General features: G+C 36.9%; 2 protein-coding genes across 2 annotated transcripts; both read left to right on the forward strand.

Moving 5' to 3' along the window:
- The first annotated feature begins 176 nt into the window (after positions 1–176).
- On the forward strand, positions 177–16,153 carry LOC126911602 (uncharacterized). Its single transcript, XM_050699535.1, has 2 exons — positions 177–404; positions 13,410–16,153. The coding sequence occupies exons 1-2, from the start codon at positions 177–179 to the stop codon at positions 14,484–14,486; spliced, it is 1,305 nt and encodes a 434-aa protein (XP_050555492.1). The 3' UTR covers positions 14,487–16,153.
- A 2,063-nt stretch (positions 16,154–18,216) lies between these two features.
- LOC126911615 (uncharacterized) lies at positions 18,217–19,397 on the forward strand. The gene has a single exon (XM_050699642.1). The coding sequence runs from the start codon at positions 18,345–18,347 to the stop codon at positions 19,212–19,214; it is 870 nt and encodes a 289-aa protein (XP_050555599.1). The 5' UTR covers positions 18,217–18,344; the 3' UTR covers positions 19,215–19,397.
- The last annotated feature ends 4,474 nt before the right edge of the window (positions 19,398–23,871 follow it).

The raw sequence follows: 23,871 nt of genomic DNA on the forward strand, positions 1-23,871 counted from the left end.
CATCGTTAGTGACGTAGGAAACACACAATCTTGTTATAATACTGAACGGACGGCTTTCATTCCTTGAGGCTTTATTTAAATCTCGGTATCCTCATATAATATTTCAAAGGCCTTTACAAGTTCTGTCGGAGTGATTGTGTGGATACAAGTTTGTGATCTTCTTTAGTAATAAAATCATGGGGAACCATACTATAGAGTACAGCACCGACGATCCACGTTCTCTGGTGGACTTTGTGGGTTTATACGCCATGGTCATCATCGGCTGGGTGATCTTCGTGCCAACTATGATCGCGTTCAGCTACGGAGTGATATCCTGGTGCCTCCTCAAGAAGTTCAGGCACTTCAGAAACTACGTCATTATCAGTGCTATCACCGCGAATTTACTTCGTCTGGGATTGTTTGAGGTATCAATGGCGATCGCGTTTAATGGAATAGCGGTGAATTTGACCTCAGTGCGCGCTTTCCTTCTGACGGTGGTAGCTTACTGCTCCTTAATATTTAACTGTTGGTTACTGGTGCTGTGTTACATATTTTATATGGATTTTGTGAAAGTGTTCCGTACGGAGATAAGGCGACGCTACCTCAAGAGTAGTCTGTTTGCGTGGGGACTACCCATTGTTGTATCCCTTTTGTATTATGGTGCGGGTTACTATTATTTTTATGATAGAACCGTTGTGACTCTTGATATGATGTTAACTATATCCTTAATGGTATTTTCGATACCCATCTTTTCAAATTTAGTTATTTATATTTTAGTGTTGGTTTCCCTGTTTCGTAGTAAAGACACCAGTGCAGGTACATCAACAAACAAATGGCGTCGATTCTACATATCAGCTTTGATTTTTGTATTGAGTGGTGTCATGATGCTGCCGACATTGGTGCAATTGCTTGAAATAAATTTGTATTATATTAGTTTGATGGGAGAAATGGGAGATTACATCAATTTGTTGGCAGTAAATGTTTATATTATTATAGTGAAGAGCAACCGTGATTTGTGGAGGGAATATTTCGATAAGAGATCGAAGAGAAATAAAAATACTTTAGGAATGAAAGGGGTTTGAGGCAAAGTCAATTTAAGTTAAGATTTTGGGTTTTTACGATTTTATCCTCTGGTTTTTTCCTTATCTCTATTATACCTAATGTTACTGAACTATAAAACATGCGTATGACGTAACAATAAGAGCATATATAATTTGTTATGACGTGGTTTAAAATGATGACGTAGGCAATCATATAAACATGTGCGTCAAGGTTAAGAAAAATTAAACAGGTTATACAATTTAAACTTATTATATGGTTGAGGGAAAAAGTTTGACCATAATCATTATGATGATCATTTTTTTATGGAATAGGTGGCAAACGAGCAAACGAGTCACCTGATGGTAAGCGATCAGCGCTGCCCATGGACACCCACAACACCAGAGGAGTCACAGGTGCGTTGCCGGCCTTTTAAAAAGAAGTATGTTCTTTTCTTGAAGGTTTGAAGGTCGTATCGGTTCGGAAATACCGCCGATGACAGCTCATTCCACTATTTTATTTACATTAGATTTTAGAATATAGTATAAAGTGAGGAAAAATTGTGTTTATGTATTCATTCAGTTTTATTAAACTGAGGTGTATATGTAGATTGTAAATGGTAAATTATAATTAGGTATTTTTTGTAATTTTAACTTACCAAGTTCATTAAGTTGTTAATCAGTAGCATCAAGATTGAACCGACTGTGATACATTAGTGAATAAGTATCCTAGTTTAATTATTGTAATTGTACTAAATGATAAGAATGGACAGTAAATTAACCAAAAATCACGGTTTATGCCCGGTTTCTGAAGGTATCAGTTATACTGTCACTAACTATCGATTCAATAAAGTTATGGAAAAGATAAACCTCGGTTAACTATTCTTGCGTTTCTGAATGCGCGAAGAGCCGTTCTATAACTATGAAACCGATAGTTAGTTCCTTATTACGCCACTAGGTGGGTCTCATAAAAAAGTATCAACTAAAATTAATTTTATCAATTAAATTAGTTGTACATTATTATTAAATATTTTATAATAATTTAATTAATATTAGATGTGTGGCCACAAATAGTTTTATTTATTATTTACAATAATTATATATACAGCGGCTGCATGAACAACATCACTGACAGTTCTTTAAAAAATATACTATCAAACTCATTAGGAGTTAGAGCAATGAGGTTTTACCAATTATCTTTACATATAATAAATCTGTAGAAGGGTCAATTCTGTACATTGAAAATATTGAAAAAATAAATAGCAGGGGGTGTTACTGGATCGATACCAAACCCAAATATGTGTTTTTTTTTGTCTGTCTGTCTGTATGTTCAGGCATCACGTGAAAACTAACGGTTCGATTTCGATGAAACTTGGTATACCTATCTATATCATATACCTTACTATCTTGGGCATAAAATTGGATACTTTTTATCCTTGAAAAATACGTAGAAAAAAATCTTTATTTTTCAGTTTTATTCTACAGAACGCGAGCTCAACAGCAGTACCTCTAATAGAGGGATCTCCTTAATTATTATGGGCCTCGACGTATTTGGTTCCAATCAATAGATAGTTATAAGATGTCATTGTCAGAGTTACTCAAAATGGAGAAATAAAACTTCCACGCGAGACCGACATCCGCGCGGACGGAGTCGCGGGCGGAAGCTAGTATATAATATCATTGGGTTAGAGTTAGAGCAGGGCTGATGATTTCACTGAGGTGTATTACAGTGTTCTTCTCAAAACGATATCTCAATTTAAATTCTTCATTAAAAAATATTTCGAAAGGATTTCTCCTACTTCGTAAGTTTCGGGGTACTGATATATTCGAAATTAACTCCAGTACTTCCACATCAGATTTTGATGAACTGCCGGTATTCATGATGCTAATATATTGTTAAAATATTTAGTTTTCACTGATAATAGTTTTAAATAATACGTATAAACAAAAAGTTTATGTAGCTTATGTCACAGAATGAAACGTCAAATAGTTATGGAACCGATAAACGGCGAGCATTGGCCAGTTAAGTTAATCGAAGTTTAGGCCCATAGCACACGGCGTATTTTATACGCACAGGCGACGCGCAGATGACGCGCGTATACGCGCTTCATACGAGATTTGAACGCAACCTTGTATCTTAAGCACACAATGCGGCCGTGAAACGCGCTTCTACTGCGCGTATACGCACTTCTACTGCGTGTATACGTGCTGTAGTCGCTCGTAGCCTTTGCGTTTTGATCAGAGACTCCTCTCTCCACTTGTACAATGGCGTCCGTTGATATAACACTGGGTACACTGGCTTTAGTACTTCTTTTAAAAAGAAAAAAACACAAAAATAAACGAATCTTTTGGATAGACCCATTTACGAGTGAAAGAAGATTGAGTGGTCATTATCATACAACGTTTAAAAAATTGGTAATACATAGAAGATGGAAGAAATTTTATAAATGTTATCGAATGTCATATTCGTCATTCCAAGAACTTCTTTTAATTGTAAAATCGGACTTAACTCATCAAAATACAGTAATGAGATCATCTCTCTATTCTCTACCCCGCTCATTTGTACGCGCTTCTACTGCGCGTATACGCGCTTCATGCGCGCGCTTGTATCATCAATGCAAACGCAAGAATCGGCGTCTACGGCGCCGAAGACGCGCGTTCCTAATACGCGCGTCGCCTGCGCGTTTAAAATACGCCATGTGCTATGGGCCTTATTCGGAGTTTAACTGACATTACGTTGTTCAGAAACGCACATTCGTAGGTTATCAAATCAATAGTGCAAACGAATAGATAAACTGTCGATAAAAGTAACTCAGAAACTGGGCATTACTCTCTTACATTAATGGAGAAATGCTCTACTAGTTTCGAGTCACATCGGGACTTTACATCATAAGTAGTATGCGTAGACGTAACTGAACCGTGACTTTTAGTTAATTTAGTATGTCTCACGATAGTTTTTATAAAAATATGTACAGTAAACCAGAAAATAGTATGTTTAAGATCCTTGGGAAATAGAACAGACTGATGTATATATATATATGGTTTTCAAATACATTAATTCTCACCACATTTGTAAAGGCAATAAAAATGATGTTAATGAAAATTGATCTTTTGATCCTTTTACAAAAAGTTCTTTATCCATTGAAACGTGGGCTGGCTAGAGTGAAAGTTGTTAAAACTTCCCTTTTTTTTTGGGATACGAGTAGTAGACGGATCACCTGATGGTAAGCCCCCTGGCCTGGTCTCCCCCATCCATTGATACCCGAAACTAGCCCCTTCCCTTGCTTTCCCTTCCATAAAAGTAAATCGTATTACGACTTTTCATTAATTTACAACGTTTGAGTAGAATTACCCAAAAAAAAATGTGGAGTAAACTTGTTTTTATTATTGTGCAATAACCCGGTAAACGAGTAGACGGATTGCCTGATGGTAAGCAATCGCCGCCGCCCTTGAAACACCAGGGGCTTTACAAGTGCTTTGCCGGCCTTTTCGGGGTTAGGAATTTAAGGGTTGTTGGCTAATCGGGGATTGGGAAGATTGGGAACTTTTTATAGTTAAATTATCAGCAAAATTCACATTGGAAAAAATTGGAATGGATCAGCATTCAAACTAACAAACAAACAACCACACGAACTGACATTCATATATTTATAATACAACTATAATAGTTTCCATAAAAACGGCCGTCAGCTGTCATATTTTCCTTGTATCTATACCATAACTAAGTAATAGAAACTGCACGATCTCAGTAACACACTCGTCAGCATGTCAACATGTTGAGTTACAAAACAGATTTACTCGTAACCTCAATCTTCAATTGGAGTTTAATCGTAGTGTCTCTTCTGATCCTCATCTACGGAGTGACATCCTGGTGCCTTATCAAGAAGTTCAGGACCTTCAAAAACTATGCGTACATCAACGCAATACTGGCTGCCTGGCTGCGAATCCTGGTTACGACCGTTGACAAACTCTCCCAGTTTTCAAAAGAAAATGCCTTCAATAACACTATTTTTGACTTCATATTCGGTTATTTAATGACCGTGCAGTGGTCCTGGCTAGTCGTGATATGTTACATATTTTACATGGAAATTGTGAAAGTTTTTAATATGGAGATACGAAGGAAATTTTTAAAGAGTACGATTGTAACTTGGGTCTTGGCTTTATTTACAACCGCGTATGTAACAGTTCAATTGCTTTATTTCTGGGATAGTGTGTTCTTATTCAGTTTAAGCATCATCATTGTAGCTTTACCTTTGATTATAAATGTTGTCTTGTACTTTTTTATAATTGGTTCACTGTGTTGTTGTTCAAGAGGTAACGCTAGTACTACTGGGAATTGTCGACGGTTCTATATCGCTACTCTGATATTTATTTTCAGTGATTTGATTATATTTTTCGGTATAGCATTGACAGAAGTTGTGAATACTTTATATATTGTAGACGCGTTGTTATCTTGTAGCCAAATAATTATATTGGACGTATTCCTACCGTTACTTCGGTCTAATCGAGAATTGTGGCGAGAATATTTCCGTAGGAGATCGGCGAATGAATTTTAAATGATCTTCTCACAATTAGTCTACTCAGATGACTGATTAATTTAAGTCCAAATTATTGAAAGAACTTAAAGAAATAAAAGTAATTATAACAAGAAATAAATGTTATACTGTCAATAAAGTGATACCAATACATTAAAAAAAAAACCCTCTGTTTTTTTCTTATCCTTCTAAGAACATAAAACAGGAAACACTAATACCTGTCACAGTTTAGATTTCCACACAGTAAATTATTTAATTTCAATGAGTTTTTCCTGGTCTAAGCTTAATAGTGATGTAATATAAGAAACATAACAATAGGCATGTCTTTACTCACTTGGAAAAGATCAGTGGTACGTTCTTAGTAGTACGTTAGTAGTTAAAAATTACTTTATAAAATATTCTTGTGTTAAAAGAACTTTATTCTCATAAAAATACATAGTTCTTCTTTTGTCGAATATGTATTTCTTTCAAATAAATTAATTAGAATTTGAATAAGGGTACTAAGAACACAGAAAGAAAAATAAGTACAATTCAAGATAAATTAAATATTGATGGATATGCAGAAATATTTGAGGTGAGCCTAATATACTACCTTGAGGTACACCCATAGCAATAAAACAGGAAATGTTTTGTATAGAAGTAGTAAATGTACTTTTGCAATAGATAACGATTAATTACATCCTTATGTAAAGGAAATAATAATTGCATTTCCTCATTTGTATATATTCTTCTCTTTACACAATGGAGTCATAACAATTCACGATGTCCAACGCTTTGTTAAAATCCAAACATTGTATGTTAAAACGATAAATCTGACTATTCTGTTTTAAACTAAACTATTTAAGAAATAAAGTTTATTTATTAATTAGGATTTTTTTATTATTATATCGTCACGTCTTTTATCCCCGAAGGGGTAGTCAGAGGTACACATTAAGGCACGTAATGCCGCTCTACAATGTACACCCACTTTTCACCAATTGTGTTATAAGTCCCATGTGGTGGTGGTATGCCTATTGCCATATAACGGGTACATTTCCAGATTCCGTGCTACTACTGAGATATTTATGAAATACCGAAGAAAGCCCAGCAACACTTCACCCGACCTGGAAATCGGGCCCCAGACCACTTGCCCAACAGTTGCACTTGCAACCACTCGGCCAACGAAGCAGTCTATTAATTACTATTCATTCAATTAGTTAATTCTTTGCACCTAATATCAGATATCTTTGGTCAAGTGCAAACATCGTTCGATTATCGGTTCGATCGGGTAATGATTATCCAATTTGATTTTCAAAATTTTCAGTCAAGATCAAACTGGAATTAATACTTGTGATTTAGTTTTAAAATGTATTTTGTCTGTGGATTTTAACAATAAAATATTCCTATTCTTATTTATTCCAATACTAGCGCCTGATTGTTATTCGAAGCATTGAAACGCAAGAACCAAAATGTAAAACTACTTTATGTTTTAACTGAAATAGTTATTTTTTTAACTTAACTAGCTCTTAGTACTTTGTGACCAGTTTAGTTTAAATATATTCAGTAATTTGTGTGTAAAAGAATGACGAAGATACCTAACCTGTGGCCTAATGTGTGTATGTGTGTATTTACAAGTGTATTTCCATCTATCCATATAATAATATAAGGAGCTTTAAAAGTATATCTGCCACGCCTAAAATAATTGATAGCAATTGTGCATCGTGCGTATTTGTGAACCACTTTATGCAGAGTAGGGCCAATGTTTATTTGACTTCTTTATGAACACTGGTCCAGGGTACGAAATTTCTTCACTATTGTTATCTTCAAACACAAGACTACCTTCCATTAAAACCGTGGCAGATAATTTTAGGGCAATAAACTAAAAATCACGCTTTACTCACGTATTATTAATGGAGAAAACCTCTACTAATTTCGAGTCACAGAGGGACTCTGCATCATGAGTAGCGTGCGCATAAGTAAACCGTGCTTTTAGTTAATTGAGTATATCTGACGATAATTATTATAAAAAAATATCACACGTTATAAATCTACAAATATCTTTACAAATGTTTAGCCTGTTCACATTTCCACGTTGATTTACGTGAGTTAATGTCCTGTGTCTCCTAGGTGGGGCAGAGAGCATCTACTGAAATTCTCCATCGCGATCTGTCTTAAGCTTCACGCTTCAGCTCCACTTCATCCGTCATCTCGCTCCTCACTCGTCTTCGTCTCCACGTCACGACTTACTTAACTAATGTTATTTGTTTTTTTTTTTATGGGACTTGCCGGTAATCGAGCAGACGTATTACCTGATGGTAAGCAATCGCCGCCGCCCATGGACACTTGGAACACCAGAGGCGTTACAAGTGCGTTGCCGGCCTTTTGAGGGTTGGAATTTAAGGGTTGTTGGGTAATTGGGGACTGGGAAGGGGGGAATTAGGCCTTCGGTAACCTCACTCACACAACGAAACACAACGCAAGCGTAGTTTCACGTCGATTTTCAATGAGGCCGTGGTATCACTCCAGTCGAGCCGGCTCATTCGTGGCGAAGCATAGCTCTCCCACACATAAACTTAATTTCTCTATTAATTTGGGACTCCCTTTATTATTTTGATTGTTTTTCGAAGCATTAATACACAATAGTACAAATACTTCCCTGCGTCCCTACTTCTTATGTGTTAAACAAAAACAGTTAAAGTTTTGTAAGTAGACTTAACTTTTTCCGACAGTTTCGTGGTGCTATTACAATTAGAAAACACATAAACTAAATTCATATAATTCATATGTGTATGTGAAATTGCATGCTTGTAAACACACTCACGACACAGGTGAAAACCCTAAAAATCATAGTGTGGTGCAATTAAAAAAAAACATAAACAACATATTAAAAATCGTTTATTAAAATAGTACAATTGGTTATTTTAATTATATTAATATCAGGTAAAATAAAAATATTATAATATACAATACAATATACAATTCCTCTTCACATTATACCTATGTATACAATACTTACTTGTAGACTAGATTGTAGAAGAAAAAGACGAAAATTGTGGGAAAAGAATGCATTATAAAATAAATGACGTTGCATACATCAGAGGTATGCATCAGGATATCCCCACCCATATAAATAAAAGATTATATGATTATATACATGTTCATTCCTAAAGTAATAACAAAGTTGTATTACATGAAGAATCTTACATAATATATATCTTAATAAAATAATGCTTACAATATTTTTAACAATGGTTACAAGATACTTCAAGAAATAGTTCTCAGTTTTCGTTTCTGAAAATATTCGTACCAAACATTTCTATTGATTTTCAGCAAGGGAACAAATACAGCGATCGCAATTATTTGAACACTTAACGTGACAGCTCGAGCTAGGATCGAAAAGTCCAGCAAATCCCACAAAATAAACGTCAAAACGACAACATTACTTAAAATAAAAATGGCGGACGCTGTCAAAAAACGCCGAAAGTTATCTATTCTCCTTTCCCTATCCGAAATAACAGAAGCATCAGATTGTTTACTAAAAAACAAAACGTAAATTAACTTTATAAACAATATTAAGTTAATTACTGAAGGTAAATAGTTGCAAGCAACAGCAGCTGAAGCCGCAACGAAAACTAGCAACAATCTTTCTTTGTCTCCTTCCACAGAATATTTAATAATCAAGGATATCAATAAACATACAATTCCTACAATGATTGGCACACCCCATGCGAAGAGGGTACTCTTCAGAAACTTCCTCTCCACATTATTCTCAAACACTTTTACAATATCAACATAAAACATGTAAGTCATGATTAACAGCCAATAGTTATAAACTGTGGTTAAAAAAATTAATGAATACAGAGAATATTTGTCCATACAAGTTCCTTTTAGATATCTCTCATCGCAATGTATTAGAGTTATTGACACCACTGATAGTCTGAGTATGTTGACAAATATAGCACTGAGGTAAACGTAATTGTTGAATGTTCGGAACTTCTTCAGGACGTACCATGATGCTAGTCCGTAGATGAAGGTTGAAATGCACAGGATGACTTGGCAATAATGAGCAATCACATAAAACGGGGTAGCCGTTACATCGACATAGTCGTAGTTTAACAAAACATTGAATTGTTTAATCATATCGTATTCAAAACAACTGTTCACAATATATATTTTAAAAAACAAGAAAATAAAAATTCTGCTACGTAATTAGTAGATCAGAAAGTTTTGTATCAAACACCACTGGTCCATTGATATCGGTCAACTAATGGGTGTTAAATAGTATTCATAGCGGCTTTTGCATTAATCGATGGTGTTTACCTTTTTTATCATAATCCTTATGATAACACCAATTTTATGGAGGTTTAGTCATTGATTTACATGATACGCGTCATAATATAATAGGGTAGATGACTAATTTTTATTTTATAGTCCGTCTTGTAGATTATTTTCAAATATTAAACACGATATTTTTTATTTTCTTACGGCTACAAATACTTTCGAAGATAGATGTTACTTCTAGGTACATTTTATCAGATGGGGCCCAGCAGGGCTGATGCCTGATCCGGAGCTGCGGACTACCTCGCGGGTTTACCGGGGCTCCGGCTCGAAAAACAGGAGAAGGAACGGGGTGGTTTTTAGTCACTAAGAGTCTGACACTCCCTCTCGCCTCGCCCAAGGCGGGAGAAGTCATTGGATGATTTTCCCCCTCAAAAAAAAAGGTACATTTTATACGTAGAAACGACAAATTTGCTGCCACTTCTAAACTTTCATTAGTTTTATCTAAGCATTGTTTTCTTATACTACAATGTAACATTTTTTCATACCCTAACTGACGGACTCAATAGATTTTTAAATTTCATACCCCGTCATCATCCTTATTTTGGTGGCCCGCACATTATTATTAAACGTGTCTAATATTTTTTCATTATCTAAATTCATCATCATCATCATTTCAGCGCTATCCCGGTTGATTCCTTTCGAGGACCAGGGTCTACTTCCCTGCTTCTTTCTTTCTACTATGCGCGGGTTTTCACATAATTAGCATAACTGCCATATATACAATGTGATAGGGGTGGGACTTCTAAACCCGTTAAGGCTGAGTACTAAGTACATCTAATTTTATCGACTAAAAAAATAACATGGGGGCTGAACCCCCTCCCCCTAAAAATTATGTCTATTTTAATATTTTTTTTACTTTATGTGATATCAAAAGTTGTATGCGTCGTAGAAACAAAAAAAAAAACGACAAACGGTTGCTAATAACCTTGGCTAACTAATTCATTACTTTTTTCATATGTTTAATAATGTTTTGGGGAGAAAAAAAATCATTTGTGACTTATTTTCAATTGGAGGTTCAACCCCCATATTTTTTTTGTCGATAAAATTAGATGTAGTACTCAGCCTTAACGGGTTAGAAGTCCCACCCCTATCACATTGTATACGAATGTCATTGGCCAGGATATCAAGACTTCTTAAGCTATCCTCTCTTGTCTTGCCTGTCGGTAGCGGCATAGCCAGGCTTCTGCTTCGCACATACATTGCCGGTTTCCGTAAAACGTGCCCGTACCAACGTAGGCAGCACTTGTGCATTTTTTCCGCTGTGTCACCAATGGTCAATTGCGCGATTTTCATTATCTAACCTTTTTATGGTATAAGCCGGTAAACGAGCAGACGGTTTATCTGATGGTAAGCAATCACCGCCGCCCATGGACACCGAAACACCAGAGGCGTTACAAGTGCGTTGCCGGCCTTTTGGGGGTTAGGAATTCAAGGGTAGTTGGAGAATCGGGGATTTGGAAGATTGGGAAAGGGGGTAACTGACGGACTAAATAGAATTTTTAATCACCATCTCTAGTATTTTAACTAAATAAACTAAATACCGAGCCTGATTGTTAGTGAATAATTAAAATGAATCACGAACGTAATGATTATTCTTGCGGTTTTGTTATGAGACATAATCGTGTGGTTGAGTACCGATCGTGAGGTGTCAAGTGCAATCCCTGTGTCGGTCAAAGTATCATTGGATGATTCCATTGAAAAATTCTCCCTGACTAACTATGAAGCCGTGGGCAGAAACAAAAATATGTCAATGATGGAGCACATTGAAATTGACTCTAGTTACTTCTAATATCTAAATACTGACAATAGTTGCAAAAGTCAAAATTATTTATTTCAAACAGACCAGGAAGGCACTTTTGAACGTCAAAGCAAATATAATAATATTATTAACGGTCGTTATTAATAACGGTCAGTCCTCTAGTTGCTCTATTTGCTCGTTCCAAAGTGTAGATTCCTATGGAGAAGAACGAGCAAGAAACTCCATAGGTTACTCTTTTTCAATCAGATTCACAATACAATTCTTGGTTATATTGTTGCGTAGTTCAAATTCGTCGAATGATGATTCAACTCCATAATTTCATTGTCGCACTGCCATAACGTTACCGTAAACTCAACCAACCTCATCACTCTGTCATCCAACTCCTGAACCGGAGTTATTATTACTCCGGAGTTAATACCACAGCCTCACAGAAAATCGACCTGAAACGACGCTTGGGTTGTGAGTGAGGTTACTGATGGCCCAATTATTCCTCTTTCCAATTCTTGATTCCCCAACAACCCTTAAATTCCTAACCTCACAGCGAACGAACAGACGGATTACCTAATGGTAAGCAATGTCCACCGTAGACACCCGAAACACCAGAGGTGTTACAAGTGCGTTGCTGGCATTTTGGGGGTTAGGAATTTAAGGGTTGTTGGGGAGTCGGAGATCAGACAATAATTGGGCCTCTGGCAACCTCACTCACACAACGCAAGCTTTGTTTCACGTCGGTTTTCTGTATCAGTCCGTTCGAGCCGGTCCATTCGTGCCGAAGCATAACTCTCAATCACTTAATATTCATAACATCTATACTATTTACAAGTATATTTATATACGGCATCTTTAAAGTTTTTACTGTCGTTATAAAATCTGTTGGCACCGCTATTGCGCAGTTTGATCATTTACCTCCTTACTTGTTCCAACTTGTCCATTTAGAAACCAGTACTTTAGTGGCGGTTATAATATTCACTGCTGCCGTAAGTAATCAACTACACATTTATTTATTTCATATATTTCTTTGAAAGCATCTAAATTTTTAACTTAAAACTTTAACTTAAAAATATTTTTTACTTATACATTCACAAAAAACAAAAATAGGAGCCGACCAGTAGCGGGAGCATGGTTCAAGCTACCGGTGGTTAGGGCTTCAGAGACAGAAACCTCTTCACAATACGTGCCGTTTCTAGAACTGCCTTCTGCATCAGGTTCTTGATCCATCCGTCTAATGCCAGCCTCCTGATAAGATGGGTGTTATGAAGACTTTTAGGGATCAGTCAATGGGTTTCGTTTCGTCTTTGTGCCGTTAGTCGTGTCGGCCAATAGGCACAATAAAGTAAATTCTCGGTTAAGAAATCTATTATGTGATATATGTGTCGAGCAAATAATTAAACATATTAAAAATTATCTTGTCACATACGAAGATTTTCTTTTGTATCGTGAGTGCATTTACTACAAACAACATTAAAAAAACACATATCACAATATACCCGGAATAACAATTCGTGGATCACACAAAGAGTTGCTCTATACGGGAAATGAAGGCAGTTGACTGCATTTTTAATGCAAAGGCAAAAAGATTGGATGCGCAATAAAATATCAAATTGTCTGCTCAAAAAACTGGTTTAAAAACTGGTTCTGTAACATACGTATATTTACACATAAAATCTACATTTTTGCTACATGACACATATACCTGTTTTATAATTTACCTCTTTTTATTTGGCCTCTAACTTTTTCTACACGTGACTAAACTCATCGAATTAGGTCGATATTATTTAACTGCTGTATGTTAACCAGTTAGGGTTCGGCAGCGAAGAACATACTGAACCCACATTGGTTATTCCCCTGCTTAACAAGTCAAGCGAGTGTGGTTTTTCCTGCGTTTGTATATATATATACAAAAATGTATTCACAAACCTCCATTTGCCGGCGTCGCTAAGTCGATGCGGTCGTGTTGTTCTGTTGTCTTGCGTTTTAATAACAACAATGTCTGACAGTGATGTTCATTACAGTCGCATCCCCATACCAAACACCACGGCCTTCAAACCTACACTGGTGTCAGTGGTGGTGGAATACCTCGTCCTTGCGATGACTCTAACAGCGTTCATCTACGGCGTCATCTCATGGTGTCTCATCGAGAAATTCCGGCACTTCAGAAACTTTGTCTACATCAACGCTGTCGTCTCCAGCTTGCTGCGGCTCTTGACAGTGTCCATCATCATACCGTGCGTGATGCAAGTCATTGTGATCGACGACAAAGACATCCTGGACATCTGCCGCTACATCTGCACCTACTTCTCCGCCGTGCAGAACTATTGGATGCTGGTGATCTGTTACATATTCTACGTGGACATTGTGAAAGTGTTTCGTGGACATGTGAAGAGAAAATACTTGAAGTGTTATCTGTTTGCGTGGGGCATACCGTTTGTGACATTTCTAACTTATTATGTGTTTCTATATTTCAATGAGAAGGCCCAGTTTTACTCGAGTGGTTCCACGTTGGATTATTTTGCTAATTCCGTTGAAGTATTTATTATTGTGTCACCTTTGATGATTAATTGTGGGTTGTACGCCGCTGTGTTGATTGCTCTGTGTCATTGTTTTAAGCCGAAAGCTCCAACAGCTACAGACAATTGGCGTCGTTTCTATATCGCCACGTTGTTGTTTCTCCTGAGTGATGTTTTAGTGCTGTCTTCTTTAATTTGGGACGCAATGAGTGTTACTTTTGTGTTAAGAGCAGTAATGTCTAAATTACAGCAGGTTGCTATAGCTATATTTTTTCCGTTGCTAAGAAATAATCGGGAATTGTGGCAACAGTATTTTGCAAAGAAAGTGGCGAGTAAGAACATACCTTGAGAGTGAACTATAAAGTCTCATTCGACTTGAAGGGATTTAGTTACAAAATTCAAAATTATAATCTGTATAATTTTGAATGAACGAATGAATTGATTCCGTGAACGAATGATTGGCATGATACCATTATTTTTGTGCCAATAATTCTGAATCTGACGGGAGGTTTTATTCGTGTTGTGGGTTTAAGAACCAAGATGAATGAATGAGGAAGTAGGTATATGAAGACACGTTTGTTTATTGTTATAAATACAACTGTGTAGCTATAGACTTTAGCTCTGAATCACTAGCAGGTAAAACCCTATAAAATACTTAATTAACATATATTTACATTATGTGATGAAACATACGATCTGTGTTTGTATCTATGTGTTAATCTTTATATGGCCTGAATGTCAATTTTGTTTTATCAATACACCTCTACACTTTACCTATATGGAATTAAATTCTTATTTAGTATTATATTGATGTAACTCATCTGTGATTGGCTACTAGTCAAAATTAATTTTATTATAAAAACTGCATCCATATTAATGCAATATTGTAAATGTGAGCTTATTTAAAAGTATTATTCTGTGTCTCTCAATTTTCTGAAATTATGAATTCTTATTGTAAATTGTGATACTAGTATTGTCAAATAGTCTTAAGCATTGATTTATTTACTAATGGACTGAATAATAGTTTTTTTATGGTAAAAGCCGGTAAACGAGCAGACGGATCACCTGATGGTAAGCAATCGCCCATGGACACTCGAAACACCAGAGGCGTTACAAGTGCGTTGCCGGCTTATTGGGGGTTAGGAATTTTAAGGTTGTTAGGGAATCGGGGTTTGGGAAAAAGGGGAATTTCTGGGTGTTCGGTAACCTCACTTACACAACGCCAGCGTTGTTTCACGTCGGTTTTCTGTGAGGCCGTGGTATCACTCCGGTCGAGCCGGCCCATTCGCGGCGAAGCATGACCACACTTAGTGAGACTGATTTACATATTATGTATAAAATATTCATGGAATTGTTACATAAATGTATAATATATTAAAACTCTGTATTGTGACTCTGATCTTGAGCTTAAGGTAAATAATACGTAACTACTTTTTAACCAACTGCATCTATCATACTATATGTGATGTTATAATACGCAGTTCAACGTCTCCGGGGGTCACCCGGGCCTGGTGTTCTGTAACACAGGTTCAACCTTTAACAGACACCAGTCTCATAGCTGTAGAACTATATAAATGTTAAATGGTAAAAAACTTGAGAAAATAAAGATTTTTTATTATTATTATTATCTAAGACGAGGGCAAAGAAGATATAATTTAATGTAGAATCAACCAAGTTACTTAGTAATAAAGTTTGATTCAGTATAGAGACAGCAACTTGTCTAATACAGATAATACCTAGGTTAGTATTTCAACTAGTCAAATTCAATACTTTTATAGAAATGTGCAAAACGTTTTTTCTTACAAATATAAGCTAGACAAATGAGAACATTTAGTCCATTTCTGAATACGATTTTTATTGTATTGAATAATTTATTTGTAACACAGGCAACTATCCAATTATTATACTTTTTTAACGAGATCAAATCTTTGTAAGCTTATTAAAGAAAAATACTTTCATGTCTTCTCGTTCTTACTCTTGTTGTTTCATTTTAAAATAAATATGTTATGTCTAAAATATTGTTTTTGTTTATTTATCATCAACACCACTACCATCACCATCATCATCGTCATCATCATCATCATTACCATCACCAGCAAACTGCTGTCTACAACTGGACTGGACGAAGGCCTCTCCAATGAAATGCTCATGAGACGCTCACACTCATACAGCAGAGGTGGCGAACCTGGGGCCTTAGTTTGCTATTACAATTGTGTCACCATTTTATGAGCAGTGCAAAGAACTAAGGTGTATTTTCGCACTGAGGTCGACCATTCTGACACAATTGTAATAGCAGACTAAGGCCCCTGTACGTACTAATGCGCCATTTTTATTTAAAGAACTGCCTCGTTGGCCGAGTGGTTGTAAGTGCAACTGCCGGGCAAGGGGTCTCGGGTTCGATTCCCGGGTCGGGCGAAGCATTACTAGGCTTTTTCGGTTTTTAGAAAATTTCTCAGTGGTAGCACGGAGTCTGGAAATGTGCCCGGTATATGGAAATAGGCTCACCACCTATTACATGGGACTTACAACATAAATTGTGAAAGTACGTACACAGTGGCATTACGTGCCATAATGAGCACCTCTGCGTACCCCTTCGGGGATTAAAAGCGTGACGATATGTATGTATGTATGTTATTTTAAAGAAATATTTTTTGAGGTGCTACATGTGCCATCAAAACATAATTTTATTGGTAGTTCGTTAAGCCATAAGGTATCATTAAGCTATGTTAAGCTCCGTTCTCACATACGGTATTACTCGATGGAGCTAAGCTGTCGAGTAAAACCCATGGCTTGGGCTTTCGTCCACACATTCAGCATTGATCTATCGAGTGAGTTCCACCGTTCAGTATTCGCCGAACAATTTGAGCCAAAGGATGACGGCTCTTCGAGTAGGCTCGAAGGAAATTGGAAGTGTGGGAGAGCCATGCTTCGGCACGAATGGGTCACAACGCTTGCGTTGTGTTTCGTTGTGTGAGTGAGGTTACCGGAGAGGCCCAATTTTCCAATCTTTCCCATCCCGAACAACAACTTAAATTAATTACGCACTTGTAAGGCCGCTGGTGTTTCAAGTGCCCATGGGCGGCGGCGATTGCTTACCATCAGGTAATACGTCTGCTCGATTACCGGCGTGTTTCATAAAAAAAAAACAAAAAAAAATACTTTCATTTAATTCCATCGAGCAGGCTCGGTGCGAGCCTTCGAACCATGAGTATTATTCACGTTGATTTTTACTCGTCTTCGAGTAAAACTATCGAGTAATACCAAATGTGAGTACGGAGCTTTATTCAGATCTGAAAATAACAACAGGCGTAGATTTGGTGATCAATGAATGACGCACAAAATATTAAGCTGCGTGCCATCCATGGCACGTGTCACGTGTGACAATGGTTCGCCTATCTTCCCATAGAGTGACACCGGCGCCCAAATTAGGGGCGCCTATGAGGTGCTTGCCTAGGGCGCTCTCTAGTTTATTCTGCTTTTGCCTTTAATTACAAATCGGCAAATGAGGTGTCATTGAAAGCGTGTACATTGCTCACTTCGGATGACTTAAACATTTATGCCTTAAACATTTTCTACCCGAATGTAGATTTTGTACTCGGTCGAGATGACAAATAAAAAAAAACACAAAAATTAGCCGGGTCAACTCGACCGCATAGTGAATGTTCCTACGGTCGAGATGCACAATGAAATAATAGGTAGATATAAATCTTCCCAACTCGACCTCGAGGACGAGTTTATTGCGGCCGAGTTGACGAATAAGTCCTTAGGATATGATATAAGCAACCTCACTCAACGAAACAACGTTAGCGTTGTCTCACGCTGCTATCACTTCGGTCAATCGAACCTCGAACTGAGACAGTTTTAATAAAACATCTATAATTTTGTGAACGTCCTCTAGAGAGCACAAGGACACACAAAATGTTTTTATTTATAATCGTGTTTACTATAGTGATAAAGTATATCTATTCCAGTACAGTTACATACGCGTATAACAAACCTGTTAGGGTTCGGTTACTTAGATATTAGAGACTTGTTCTGTAGCCCGCACCCTCATTGGTTGTATTCCTGCTTAGCCAGTTATACGAGTGGTTTTTCCCGCGACTCTAAATAGGTACACTTAATATTTTGCTCATTCATAAAACTCAATTCGTCTGGATCGCTCAGACGGTGAGGTCGTGTGATTCGCGTCTTCATCATCATCATCAAAATGTCTGACAGTGATGTTCATTACAGTCGCATCCCCATACCAAACACCACGGCCTTCAAACCTCCACTCGTGTCAGTGGTGGTGGAATACCTCGTCCTTGCGATGACTCTAACAGCGTTCATCTACGGCGTCATCTCATGGTGTCTCATCGAGAAATTCCGGCACTTCAGAAACTTTGTCTACATCAACGCTGTCGTTTCCAGTTTGTTGCGGCTCTTGACAGTGTCCATCATCATACCGTGCGTGATGCAAGTCATTGTGATCGACGACAAAGACATCCTGGACATCTGCCGCTACATCTGCACCTACTTCTCCGCCGTGCAGAACTATTGGATGCTGGTGATCTGTTACATATTCTACGTGGACATTGTGAAAGTGTTTCGTGGACATGTGAAGAGAAAATACTTGAAGTGTTGTCTGTTTGCGTGGGGCATACCGTTTGTGACATTTCTAACTTATTATGTGTTTCTATATGTCAATAGGAAGGCCAAGTTTTATGCGAGCCGTTCCACGTTAGATTATTTTGCTGATTCTGTTGAAGTGTTTATTATTGTGTCGCCTTTGATGATTAATTGTGGGTTGTACGCCGCTGTGTTGATTGCTCTGTGTCATTGTTTTAAGCCGAAAGCTCCGACAGCTACAGAAAATTGGCGTCGTTTCTATATCGCCACGTTGTTGTTCCTCCTGAGTGATGTTATAGTGCTGTCGTCGTTCATTTGGGATGTGATGAGTGTCACTTTCGTTTTGCGAGCAGTTATGTCAAAATTGCAGCAGTTTGCGATAGCTTTATTTCTGCCGTTATTAAGGAGTAACAGGGATTTGTGGCAAAAGTATTTTGCAAAGAAACTGTCCAATAAAAACATACCTTGAGAATCTTAAGAGTGAACATTGAAGCCACATTCGTCTTGAGAGGATTTTGTCACAAAATTTTAAATTATTCAAAGTGATCTGAATGTAACTATGAGTTGAATTGAAAGTGTATGATATAAAAATAAGAGTGAAATTAAAAATGTTGCAAAACTGTTTGTTGTGTGACCTTGATCTTGTGTTTCATTTGACTGTGTCAAGGTCTGGTACCAGACAAGGGGCAAAATAGAATATAATAATGATTTAATGTTAACTCAACAAAGTAATATATTCGATATACCGGTCGAATCAGTGGGACATTAACAGACGACCGATGATATTGACGATAAAAAAATTAATGATCGTGGAGTGGACAGACATATTACCCAAAACGTGATGAATAAGGAAATAAAAGACATGAATATAAAAATGAAAGGCTTAAGCCAATGACGTCTTCACAGCCCTAGCAACCTAAGTACTGGTAATATCAAATCTAAAAATAGCCAACACGGGTAAAACCGCGATTGGAAATTGGCATTCGAAACAGGTAGGTTCACAAGATACAGATCAAGCTATGCAAACCAGTATAAACTGACCGTCGAATGTGCTTTAAGGTCATACAAAGCAAGATCATGATGAAGTAGTTTTGTATAGCTCGATGTGCAGCTGTGTATGTTCACAAGTCTAACCCTTTGCAACCGAGACTAAAAAAGAGGTCCTAGAAAAAAATAATCAAAAAGACAAACTCACAATCATTTTAAATTGGTTGGAAAGGGCTAATCCAATCTGTTAAATTTTGTTTATTGGATTTACGACTTTATATGCAAAATTATAAAATTGACAATCTAATAGATACAAGTAAAGACGGAAAGGATTAAGTAAGTTGACCTGCTGATGCTGGTCGCTGTACCAATTACAGTACCCTTAGTATGAATTTACTTTACGTTCAAAGTAGTTGATCCGAGCTAGCCAATCAGAGCGCCGAATGCGCTATCGTTTCGATTACGTTAAACGGAAAGCAGACTCGTACTAGGGGTCAGGTCGATTACTGCATAAGTACGAGTGTACCTTACTTAGGTATCAAGTCTAGTATTCATTAAGTCTAGTACTCATTAAGTCTGGCTATTAAATTAAGGAAGTATGCGAATGCACTGGGACTGAAAATCCTGTCCAGTAGGTACACAACTAGGTGCCAGCGAAATCCTACTACATAATTATAAATGCAAAAGCTTGTATATTTGTTTCTTTTTTACTCCTTCACGTCGAAACGGCTGAAGGGATCGAGTTGAAATTTGGAACAGGTCGATTATGGTCTGCAATAAGACATAGACCACTTTTTATCCCACAAGAACGCGGGCAAAGCCGTTGGCAGAATAATATTCAATCTCCTCTAATTTTATAACGTTGTAGTTTGTTTGTGTATAGCCTTTTAAATCCTTTCCGGAGCTGCGGACTAACTAGCGGGTTTACCGGGGCTCCGGCTCGAAAAGCAGGAGTAGGAACGGGGTGATTTTTAGTCAGTAAGAGTCTCCCTCTCGCCTCGCTCGCCCAGGACGGGAGAAGACATTGGATGATTTTCCTCCCTTAAAAAAAGCCTTTTTAATCCAATGTTAACAGATCCTTAAGGATCTGTTCATATCTGACGCAACATGCGTCGCGTATAATTTATCGTAACGCCAGAACAGACAAATGTATAGAAAAACAGTTGACTGTTCACACTCAACCGATGATACGTCAGTACGACCGATGATACGCTCGACGTGGTGTTTTACGTCAGATATAAACCGATCCTAATTAGTTTTATTCACGACTAGTCCAGATAAAATATTGACTTTAGTTTTTAAACGTAACAGTATCTATACATTCAAACTAGTTGTTACTGAGGAAAAAATAGAAACTAATAAACTACTTAATAAGGAAAAACATTTGAAAAACCGGTTTATCTGATAATCTTAGTGAAGCATAGCATCTAATAAAACTAAAATGTTTGTTTACTTATTTGATCTTGGGAAATATTTAGTCATATTTGGAAAAGCATGATGATACTTATCTTGCTTCGAGAGCCATACTTCGGCACATGTAGTCAGCGGGATGTGGTATCCCTAGGTAGGCTGTGGTAGGCCTATTAAAAAATCTGGCTTAAAAAACAACACTTACATTAGAACTTAAGACGGAATATTTACCATGTTTATATATATGTATATGCCGAAATATTGAAACTGGACGTGGTAAATATCGAAGATATATATTGAAGTTGCATTATGTTACATACTTCAAGTAAAAAAAAATATCTTTGTGTTCAATGCATCTTTGTTGGTGATCCTAAATAAATAAAATAAAAATATCCAAGATTTTAACATAACAAAGTTTGGTTTCAACAGAAAGTGTAGTAGGCTGACGTGTTTTCTTAAGTGTTTAAGTACTTCATCATTTATATAATCAGTCCCATTATTATAGGAAGTAAATAATGTATTATAAAATGCTTGTCAATATTTCGTTAAATGTTCATGAACTTTTAATTCAATAATGGTTTTTTTAACCTCAACGTTTGCACTTAACCCTTTCTGGCTTCATCAACAGGGTTGGACACGTAATTATATGTTACTAGCAAACCCCGGCGAACTCCGTTTCGCCACCAATGATTTTAACTGTATTCCTTTTCTTTAGATTTTTTCCTGAATTTTATTTGCTATAAACCTCACGGAGCCTAAGACCTTTCCAACGAATGCAAAAACGTGGAAATCGGTTAGTGCGTTCTGGAGTTATAGCGTCAGGAAGGAAAACCCAACTTATTTTTATAAAATAGATTGTTTTAGTCGTACCTAAACTAAACAGGTTTTTCCTTCATCTTGTACGAATTTCATAACATTGCTCAGTAGTAAGAAATATTAACAACAACAAAGTATTGTGAAATCACAACAATCATCTTAAGAATTGCTTTTGAAAAGGGAGTTCCCCAAGGTACATTATTGGGGCCAATTCTGCAATAACTTTCTATTTCAATTTGATTACCCTAGATTTCAATTTATCCATTTATTTATTTTGAAATTATTGGTACTCGTTTACTCATTTATCATTTTTAACATATTTTATTTGTACCGTACACTTGATGGCAGAAGTGTGTTCAAATACTAAAATATTTGTCACACATTTTTACTAAATGTAAGTGTATTTTTCTCTTAATACCTTTACGAGTTATATTTTGATTTCAAAACGACGAATTGAATGGAGGCATGAAGATTGTCCTTAACCGAGACCTGATTAAGTATGTCAACGAACTTTTGCGCCCTGTTGTGTTGTGACATGTTCTTGATAATTCAAAAGAGGTGTGTCTAAAGGCGTCAAATGAGGCCGTTGACTCAACTGAATGATACAATCATAATAATATTATGACGCCTTTTTACTCACAGACTCACAACTCAAGTTATGCATTGTTAGTCTTGAAAGTTTTCCACAATTAATTTCTACTTAGTCAGTAACTGATGCTGAAATAGCCTTGAACTTAAATGTTAAACGAGAAGATAAAATAAGGGCAAAAGGGTAGCGGTTTTGATCATCATAAACTATCACAATTGTTATTGTAATTATGTTTTTTTTGTAATACCTTTTGTTCTTACTGACTAAAAGCCACCCCGTTCTTACCCCTGCTTTTCGAGCCGGAGTCCCGGTAACCCGCTAGGCAGTCCGCAGCTCCGGGTCGGCATCAGCCCTACTGGTCCCCATCTGTAGTGGTCTGATAGCTTTAGAAGGCGACGCGTCGTTGCATTATACCTTATGAACCTGTTTTACACAAATAAATGATTTGTATTTGTATAAGATATCATAATTGTTATTATGATGCATAATTGAATTCAGAAGCAGCGTGGAATTCCCATTGTAGTAAGCCAGTCTTGCTACAATACATACGTATTTTATATAATTAATTCAGGATTAAGTCGTCGTTAAAATGACGTCACATAAAACTAATGAATAATTAAGTTACAAACCTGTTTTCTTAGTAAACAAGTGACATTTGGCTCCAAAGGTTCTGTTTCCGCGTATCATTATCTTCTCTCTACGAAATGCATTACTACCTACTTAATGAAGTCATCTCTCTTTAAAAAACATAATTTTTAAAGGTTGAAGTTAAGAACCAAAGAACAAAGGACTAAGTGTGGGAGAGCCATGCTTCGGTACGAATCGACCGGAGTAATACCACGGCCTCACAGAAAACCGACGTAAAACAACGTTTGCGATGTGTTTCGTTGTGTGAGTTAGGTTACCGGAGGTCTAATTACTCCCCATCCCATGGGCGGCGGCGATTGCTTACCATCAGGTGAATCATCGAGGTATTCCTCGAAGCGCAACTGTTTTGAAGCGCACCTCTCCAAGCGCACCTATTTTATTCCTCGAAGCGCACCCGTTAGTTGCGCTTCAAGGAACTATTAAAAATATTAATTTTTATTTCCTCGAAGCGCACCTATGTTTTATTTTCGACTAGAGAGGGGATGCTAACTGAAACTATCGATAATAAGATATCGATAATCTGATACACGTAGCGCTGTCTATGAGCAAATAAGGTTAAACCTTTAAAAATAGTATCTTGTCGATGTATGACATCGCAAAATGAAATTTTCCGCTTGAAACCGCCAATCAACGACTTTTATTAGTTATTTTATACAATATTCAAGAACTCTGTGCT

The sequence above is a fragment of the Spodoptera frugiperda genome, chromosome 16, assembly GCF_023101765.2.
Source record: "Spodoptera frugiperda isolate SF20-4 chromosome 16, AGI-APGP_CSIRO_Sfru_2.0, whole genome shotgun sequence".
In the NCBI taxonomy this organism is placed as follows: domain Eukaryota; kingdom Metazoa; phylum Arthropoda; class Insecta; order Lepidoptera; family Noctuidae; genus Spodoptera; species Spodoptera frugiperda.